The sequence below is a fragment of the Taudactylus pleione genome, unplaced genomic scaffold, assembly GCF_031769625.1.
Source record: "Taudactylus pleione unplaced genomic scaffold, aTauple2 ptg000519l, whole genome shotgun sequence".
Lineage (NCBI taxonomy): Eukaryota > Metazoa > Chordata > Amphibia > Anura > Myobatrachidae > Taudactylus > Taudactylus pleione.
The window spans coordinates 6,499,363-6,508,593 of record NW_028284921.1 but is presented as its reverse complement, the minus strand read 5'-3'; the positions used below and the strand labels follow the sequence as shown (position 1 = coordinate 6,508,593).

General features: G+C 48.2%; 1 protein-coding gene across 1 annotated transcript in view; it reads right to left on the bottom strand.

Annotated features, from left to right (window-relative positions):
- Positions 1-287: 287 nt before the first annotated feature.
- LOC148501414 (phospholipid-transporting ATPase VD-like) overlaps positions 288-9,231 on the bottom strand; it is a 56,151-nt gene continuing 47,207 nt past the window's right edge. The window contains exons 10-11 of the mRNA XM_088450557.1: positions 936-1,177; positions 288-479 (exon numbers count right to left, since the gene is read on the bottom strand). Coding sequence (XP_088306683.1) covers positions 288-479; positions 936-1,177 — 434 coding nt within the window. The remainder of the gene's footprint in view (positions 480-935; positions 1,178-9,231) is intronic.

Below are 9,231 nucleotides of genomic sequence, written 5' to 3'. Positions count from 1 at the left end.
GTGCTCGTCCATAAACTTCTACTAAATTGGCTTTTCTTGTTTGGAAAATGGGAATTTTAGAGTAATAAAAATTGGGTGGAGAGTGTTTCTTCTTTTAAAATGGACAATAACATAAAATATCCCACAAACCTGTGTGATACTATATAATAAACAAAAGTTGAACTTCGCTCCTGGAAATACAATTTGTAAAGTGAAAATTTTCCCAACAGTCTTTCTGATGACCATTTGTTCCCTTTAGGTACAAGCTGCCTGCACACATTGAACACTACAAGAAGGAACCGACCGTATCATACCTTCTGGCGTGGCTGATTTGGCAAGGACACCACTACAGTATTACAGATGGCCAATGCAAGGAAGAAGTCAACAATGTAGGAGATCTCCAGTGTGGTCTCCTCAGCTTGACTAGATAGGTACAGACAATGAGGAGTGATCTGGTAAAACTTCCGCAGCAACCTAGGGTCTGGCATCACATCCTTCTCCTGTTAAGGGAACATTGCAAATATAGTAACTACAAGAAATAATTAAAGTTATGGTAGACTTACCTAGATAACTCCTATTTCTTTGAGGTCCATAGGGTCCACAGGGATAATATATCCTTGTCGATCCCTATGGACCCTGAAGAAGAAAGTTTATTTAACCTAAAATTTTAATAATTTTCATTGTGGTAAATAGCGACACACCAGCAATAAAATCAATAAGACTTTGAACCAAGTTTGCTGGATAGAATACCCATTATTTTCACAATTTTTTAAGAATCACATTTAAAAAAAAAAAAAAAAAGCTACACGCTACCTTTGACTAATGTAATAAAGCTACTATTGGACAATGGAGATAGGATGTCATTTGTTGTTTTACATATATTTTGTAATATCACTAACTACAACAGGCTAGGTCAGTATTCTGTGAGAGAAAAAAGATTCATCAACTGTACGTACCATAGGACTGCTGAATGCAATGTGCCTCTGGTGTGGTGGAGGAGAGCTGGCCCCGTCACAGTCTCCTTGCAACTCTAGACCACTTGCACACAGCTTATTCAAAGACTTGTTGCTTGGCACGCTCCTCACCAACTTGGGACTGTGACTCTGGGGCTTGTAGGCATCACTTCTAGAGAAGCAGAAAGTGTCCAATATGTCCTCGGAATGCAGATCAGATTCCTGATAGGAATCCAGTCTCTTGGCTGAAAAGGCAAAAGAAAACGAAAATTGTAAATGCATCCATACGAAGGAAATACACATTGCTGGCATGTCCTGCTTGCTTCAAAGATAAAAAAAATACAAGCCACCACAATCTATCCTGCCATGTTACTTTAATTACTAGCATACCCACACACCAAGCTCCCAACAATGCCAGCCAAATCACTATCACGCTCGCTTTTCATTACTAGAAACATAACTGCACACCAAGCTCCTAAAACAATTCCCACCAAGTCACTTCCCTGCCTATCTTTCATAACTAGAAGCACACCCACACTGACAAAGCACCCAACACAATTCCCATTTAAGTCACTCCACAGCTCAAGCTTTAACATCAGAAGCACAACTAATATTTCTCACCAAGTTCCTTCTCTGCTCCCCTTTCAGTACTAGAAGCATAACCATTCGCCAAGCTCCATTTATACCATTCATCAAAATATGGTTTTCTATTGACCCATCCGTACATTTTTTCCCCAATGTTCATTGTCCTTATAGTGGTCACATAGTCACCCTTGTTATTCTGATAAAATATTGATTTTGCAGAATTTAAATATTTTTTTTTAAACTGAAAAAACATGATTTTGGTACTTACCATTAAATCCATTTCTCCGATTCCACAGGGGACACTGGAGCTTCATGACAGTGGGGTATAGACGGTGGGTTGAGTGGAGCCTGGCACTTTAAAAGTCTACAAGTGTGACTGGCTCCTCCCCCTCTATGCCCCATCAGCCCCAGTTTTAAAGAACTGAGCCCGAGAGGAGACTGAGAAAAGACTGAAGAACAGAGAAGGAGAACAGGAAAAGAAACAATCCAACCTACTGACACACTGCAAGAACACAGCAGGCTGCAGGGATAAACAGTCACACAACGAGAACAGACCAAACTGCAACAGAACTGAAGTAGAACAAGTAACTGATAACAGGCAAGAAGCACTGGGTGGGCGTCCAGTGTCCCCTGTGGAATCGGAGAAATGGATTTAACGGTAAGTACCAAAATCCTGTTTTCTCCTTCATCCACTAGGGGACACTGGAGCTTCATGACAGTGGGGACGTCCCAAAGCTACCCTCCTGGGGGGGAGAGTGCTAAACGCCCTGCAAGACACTGCGACCAAAATTTGAAGCAGAAGCCGCAAATGTGTCAAATCTGTAGAAACGTACAAAAGTATGAACCGAAGACCACGTAGCTGCTCTACAAAGCTGTGAAGCCGAGACACCTCTACGTGCCGCCCAAGAAGTACCCACAGAGCGCGTAGAATGCGCAGAAATGGATACCGGCGGTGGTCGAGCAGAAGCAACATATGCCTGACGAATAGTCAGACGAATCCACCTGGCCAAAGTCTGCTTAGACGCAGGCCAGCCACGCCTATTGGCATCATAAAGGACGAACAGAGCCTCTGATTTACGTAGTCCCTCAGTACGGGCCACATAAATGCGAAGTGCCCGAACCACATCCAAGGAGTGCGAATCCCCGGAAGAGTCCGACAACGCTGGCACTACAATCGGCTGATTCAGATGAAACTCCGAGACCACCTTGGGCAAAAAGGAAGTGCGGGTATGAAGTTCCGCCCGATCTTCGTGAAAAATCAAGTAAGGGGAACGGCAGGACAAGGCTCCAAGTTCAGACACTCGTCTGGCCGAAGCCAGGGCCAATAAAAGGATCATCTTCCAAGTCAAATACTTCAATTCCACATCCTGCAAAGGCTCAAAGGTGGATGGCTGAAGAAAAGATAAAACAAGATTCAGGTCCCAAGGAGCCGTGGGTGGCGCAAAGGGGGGCTGAATTCTAAGTACCCCTTGAAAAAAGGTCTGATCCTCCGGAATCAGAGCTAGGCTACGCTGGAAAAAATAGAAAGCAGAAATCTGCACTTTAAGCGGTCCCAAGCGTAGGCCCGCATCAAGGCCTTTTTGAAGAAAAAGAAGACGCGGTAAATGAAAAGAGGAAGTGGAAGATCCACGACCTTCACACCAGGAGATATAAGCCCACCAAATGTGACGATAATGCGCTGTTACCGGTTTTCTAGCCCTAAGCATGGTAGGAATGACTGACCTAGGAACACCATGGCTTCTTAGGATGGCGATCTCAATAGCCACGCCGTTAAATGAAGCCGCCGTAAATCCGGGTACACACATGGACCCTGTTGTAGAAGGTCCAATCGTAGCGGAAGAGGCCAAGGTTCGTCTGCCAGAAGGAATAATAGATCGGAGTACCAAACCCGACGAGGCCAATCCAGAGCCAGAAGGATGACTGTGGACGACTCTCGTTTGATCCGCTTGAGAATCTGAGGGAGAAGCGGAAACGGTGGGAACAGGTACAGAAGGCTGTACGGCCAAGGGATCAGTAAAGCATCTGCTCCCACCGCTGCCGGATCCATGGTCCTGGAGCAGTAAAGGGGTAGTTGATGATTTATCCGTGATGCCATCAGGTCTATCTGTGGTTTCCCCCATCTGCAAACAAGTTGATGAAAGACCTCGGGATGAAGGGACCACTCCCCGGGATGAAGATCCTGACGACTGAGGTAGTTCGCTTCCCAGTTGTCGACTCCCGGAATAAATACCGCGGAAATGACCTCTACGTGTTTTTCTGCCCACAGAAGGATGCGACTGGCTTCTCTCATTGCCAGACGACTGCGGGTTCCTCCTTGGCGATTTATGTATGCCACTGCCATGGCGTTGTCGGATTGTATCCGAACCGGAAGTCCTCGTAACAGAGGAGCAGCCTGTATCAAAGCTCTGTAGACTGCCCGCAGTTCGAGAACATTGATTGGTAAGAGGGATTCCTGCTGCGACCAAAGCCCCTGGAAGTGATTGTCCAGAACCACAGCTCCCCATCCGCGGAGGCTTGCGTCCGTGGTGACAAAGGTCCAATTGCAAATTCCGAAGCGCCGACCCGCTAACAGATGCTCCATCCGAAGCCACCAGAGCAAGGATATGCGGGTCCGGGGAGACAGACGCACCAGCCGATGCATCTGTAGGTGGGACCCGGACCATTGAGACAGAAGATCCAGTTGAAAAATTCTGGAGTGAAATCTGCCGAATTGGACGGCCTCGAAGAAAGCCACCATTTTTCCCAGGAGACGGATGCAAAGATGCACAGACACTTTCCTGGGTCTGAGCACCAAACGAACCAGCTCCTATATGGCTATGGCCTTGTCCCTTGGCAATAATATACGAAGCAGAACAGTGTCTAGAATCATTCCTAGGAACTGAAGTCTCTGTGACGGCATCAACTGAGACTTCTGGAAGTTCACAAGCCATCCTTGTTGAATGAGAATCTGATGTGTAAGGGACACTTGGTGTAAAAGGACTTCTGCCGTCAGAGCCTTGATGAGTAAATCGTCTAGGTACGGAACTATCGTCACCCCCCGAGAGCGCAAGTGAGACACCATGACGGCCATCACTTTGGTGAATACCCTGGGAGCTGACGAGACCGAACGGCAGGGCCTGAAACGTAATGAACTTCCTTGATGGCAAATCTGAGGAAAGCCTGGTGAGGAACCCAAATTGGGACATGCAGATAGGCGTCCTTGATTTCTATCGACACCAGAAACTCTCCTGCCTCTAGTCCCACAATGACAGAATGGAGAGAATCCATCTTGAACCTGTGAAATGAAAGATACTGGTTCAAGGATTTCAGATTCAGAATGGGTCTGACTGACCCATCCGGTTTCGGAACCACAAAAAGGTTTGAGTAAAACCCTTGTTGTCTTTGTGCAGTGGGAACCGCAACAAGAACCTCGGCCAGCAAAAGTTTCTTGATCGCTTGACGCAAAATTAGTTGCTTCAAGGGATCGACGGGCAAACCTGTTGTAAAATAACGCACAGGAGGAGTGAAAGCGAACTCGATCTTGTATCCTTGAGATACCAGATTCCGAACCCAAGTGTCTGGAGAAGTCAGTCTCCAAACCTCTGAGAAACGCTGGAGAAGAGCCCCCACCTTCGGATTTCCGAGATGGGATGGGAGCCAGTCATGCTACAGGCTTGTCTGCAGGCTTGGGATCTGGACGGCGGGCATTAGTCGCTTGACGTCCTCTAGCACGGCCTCCTCGCCCCGCTGAATACGAACCTCGCGATCATCCCTGAAATCTTGCAGATGCGTGAAAGGAACGAAAGGAAGGTCCCCTAAACGAGCGACGCGGAGGAGGTGCTGATGAAGGTAGAAAAGTACTCTTACCTCCAGTGGCCAGCGAGATCCACTTGTCCAGCTCTGGACCAACTAAAATATCGCCTGTGAAAGGAAGGGCTTCCACTGCTCTTTTTGACTCAGCATTCACTTGCCAGGCACGAAGCCAAAGTGCCCGGCGAGCAGAGACTGCCGAAGCAGAAATCCTAGCGCCTACCTGGCCGATATCTCTGGAGGAGTCTCCTAAGTATACTGCAGATTCCTGAATATGTTCTGCCAAGGTAATCAGATCTGCCCGCGGGAGTGTTGGATTTAAGACCCTCAATCAATTGTTCCGCCCATTTTTCCACAGCCTTGTTGACCCAAGATCCTACCAAGGCCGGCCGGAGAAGTGCACCTGCAGCCGTATAAATGGATTTCAATGTGGTTTATAATCTCCGCTCTGAGGTTTCCTTCAATGTAGTAGCTCCTGGAACAGGTAACGTGGTCTTCTTTGACAACCGAGAAACCGAAGAATCCACAGGTGGCGGGGTCTCCCACCTCTTTCTATTTTCCGCAGGAAACGAGTAAAGAGAGAAAAAAAAACGCTTAGGAATCTGGAATTTACGGTCCGTATTCTGCCAGGCTGCAGTCATCTGTTCGTCCAACTGGAGAGAAACAGGGAAAGTGACAGCAATCTTCTGTGACCTGGCAAATAAGGAGTCTTCTAACGATTCTGGAGCTTCCGGGCCAGAAATCTTAAGAACTTCCCTCACCGCTAGGATGAGTACATCAATACCTTTCATTGACTCAGGTTCTTGTGAGTAAGTTTCTACGTCTGATTCGTCCAGCATCTCCCCTTCCTCATGAGACGAGTGATCCGCTGCCGAATCCTCATCTGACTGGAGAACTGCCGGAAGAGCCCTCTTCTAAGATGAGCGACTTACCGTAGCTTCAGGAGCTTTAGACGCAGAACCCATGACCTGAGCAAGGCTATTCACCGAGTGGACTAAGGCCCTCATTCAGAGCCGGACGCTCTGAGCAGAGCTTTCGCTCTGAATGAGGGCCGGCCTCCATAAAAATGGAGCGTCCTCCTGGACGCTCATATAGCTGTGGGTCACCACCCACAGCTCATACGAGCGTGCAGGATGATGGTCGCGATGGTCTTGACCATCGCGACCATCGCCAGTGCGACCAGAAGCCTGTGGTCGGGGTTTTCGACCACAAGCCCTGGAGTGATTTTGGCTCCATCAGAGCCAAAATCACTCCCACTGACATCACTAGTGATGTCAGTGGGGCCGGCTTCTGACTGTAGGCGTTCCCTTGGGAACGCCTCCGTCTGGCAGGCACGCCCCCGGCACGCCCACCAAAGGGGGCGTGCTGTCAATCAACATCGACAGCACGCCCCCTTTGATCAGACACAACGAGCGAAGGAAAGTCCTTCGCTCGTCGCGTCTGGCGCATGCGCACGACGGAGCTCCCTCCGTCGTGCGCATGCGCAGTGCACACCATCGACCCACTTGCGAGTGGACAGCCGCTTGCGAGTGGGTCTGAATGAGGCCCTAAATTCTGAGCCCACGCTGGTTCTGTTGCTAGAAAAGAAGGGTGAGATGTGCTAGGTAGATCTCTGGCGGCCTCCCGTTCCCTACTTAGTGCAGGCAAACAGCTTTTGTGAAGCAGCTTTTTCTGTCCTGGATGTCATCATTTACTCACAGACAGACACCACATACAACTCAGTAATGCAGAAGGAATATAGGGAGAAGCAGAATTTCAATAATAATGCTACTCAAGTATGGGAGCAGACAGAGCAATATAGGAGGAGCAGAATTTCAATAATGCAGCTCAGTAACAGGGGCAGACAGTGCAATATAAGGGAGGAGCAGAATTTCCTTAATAATGCTACTCAATAGAAAACAGAAGGTAGTCAAAACTACCTTACTGTAATTACAGACCCCCTGTAGAAGCTGTCAGTCTTCTCCCCCTCCGATCAGTGCCTTCAGGGAGCCTCTTGCTCTACTGAAGCGCCACTCCCTTATCAGAGCGTGCCAAACTAGCCCAGGCAGTGAAGGAGGAAGAGGAGGAGGGAAATATAAGCTACACCCCCTTTCTTAATGGCCGCCGCTATTATATGCACGCGGCTTACACATAATCTGCCTCTCCCAGCCATGCTGAACTGTGGGGGCCAGCGGCACGACCGTCGCAAGTGATGAACGCGACGGTGCCTTTACACAAGCACCGGCACGCACAGGTAGGACCGCCGCTAATGCAGAGAGCGCCTACCTAACAGCCAGCGCCGGTGTTCTTCCGCAAACACCGGCGTGGCACTGACAGCCGTGCGCTGTTTAAAAGCCCAGCAGATTATTTTCACCTCTCCTGCTAGTCAGGAGAGGTGTGCATACTTACAGGGCTGCTGCGCCCAGAGCGCTGGGCAGTGAGGGGAGAGCGGGGACCCGGACACAAGCCGGTGTTAGCTGTGGCGGGCCCCGCTGAGTCTGATGACTCCTTAACTGCCAAAAAGTAGCCTCCCCTCCATAGGGTGACCGGACACAGGCTGCAGTAGCCGTGTGGTACCCTCTCTGGCGGCTCCCACGATGCAGGCAGACTGTAACAGACAACAGTCTTCCTGTCCTCTTGCTTTCTTTCTTTTTTCCGATATTAAAATTAATTTGAGGGCTGGAGACAGCCCCTGTGCACCGGCTCTACTCGGGCACATTCAAAAAACTGGGGCTGATGGGGCATAGAGGGGGAGGAGTCAGTCACACTTGTAGATTTTTAAAGTGCCAGGCTCAACTCAACCCACCGTCTATACCCCACTGTCATGAAGCTCCAGTGTCCCCTAGTGGATGAAGGCGAAAACAGTGGGAGGGATGCATCAAGTATCGCATTTTACATGCAACGCATCCCGCCACTCATCACATGTATGCCGGTGTTAACACATGTATGTATGTATGTATGTATGTATGTATGTTAGGGATGTGCAGGCTCGGATAGGTTCGAGGTTGCACGTGGAGTTCGGATTTTTCCCTCCAAAAAAACGGAACTCAGAACGAGGCAAAACGTCATCTTACATGGACGAACATCATCATTCCTGGACAAAAGACCAGGAATGATGATGTTCGTCCATGTAAGATGACGTTTTGCCTCGTTCTGAGTTCCGTTTTTTTGGAGGGAAAAATCCGAACTCCACGTGCAAACTCGAACCTATCCGAGCCTGCACATCCCGTATGTATGTATGTATGTATGTATGTATGTATGTATGTATGTATGTATGCATGCATGCATGTAGAAAATAGCAAAGTACAGCTCTCCCGATATAAAGCGGCGATTGGCTAGAGAGAGACTCCCAGGGTTATGACCCAGAAGTCCCTATGCACATACGGAGAAAGATACGCTTCCCGCTGGGGGTGCTGGGAGGAATACAATTGGATCAGTCTCACAGCACTTTGCGGAAAACAGCCCATAGGTTTCTATTGGGTAATTAGGTCCAAGCTTTACTTTCTGAAGCTTGGTGCATATTAGAAATGCGGTCAAAGTCCCCAAAAACTTTTTTAGGGGGTTTGACTGCATTATTGATGATTGTGGACATACTAGACAGGATGCACTAACAATGATGGGAGTTAGGTAAACATTGAACTATAATTCCTTAGAACACTATCAAGGGGGAGATGTACTAAGAAATGGATAGTGATAAACTACCACTCCACTCCTGTCATCTTACAGGCTATGTTTGAAAAAAGATAGGAGCTGATTGGTTGGTAGTTTTACTTTCCAAAGCTTAGTATATCTGCCCCTATGTAAATAAGCCACTCCCAGTCATATCCAAGGTGAACCCTTTGAGCCACTGCTTTACCAACTCGATTTTTAGGACATGACAAGAACTTCTGCAGATACATATTTGAAGCTGGGTAACCATGCTCTTAACTTGTATACGGTCTAATAA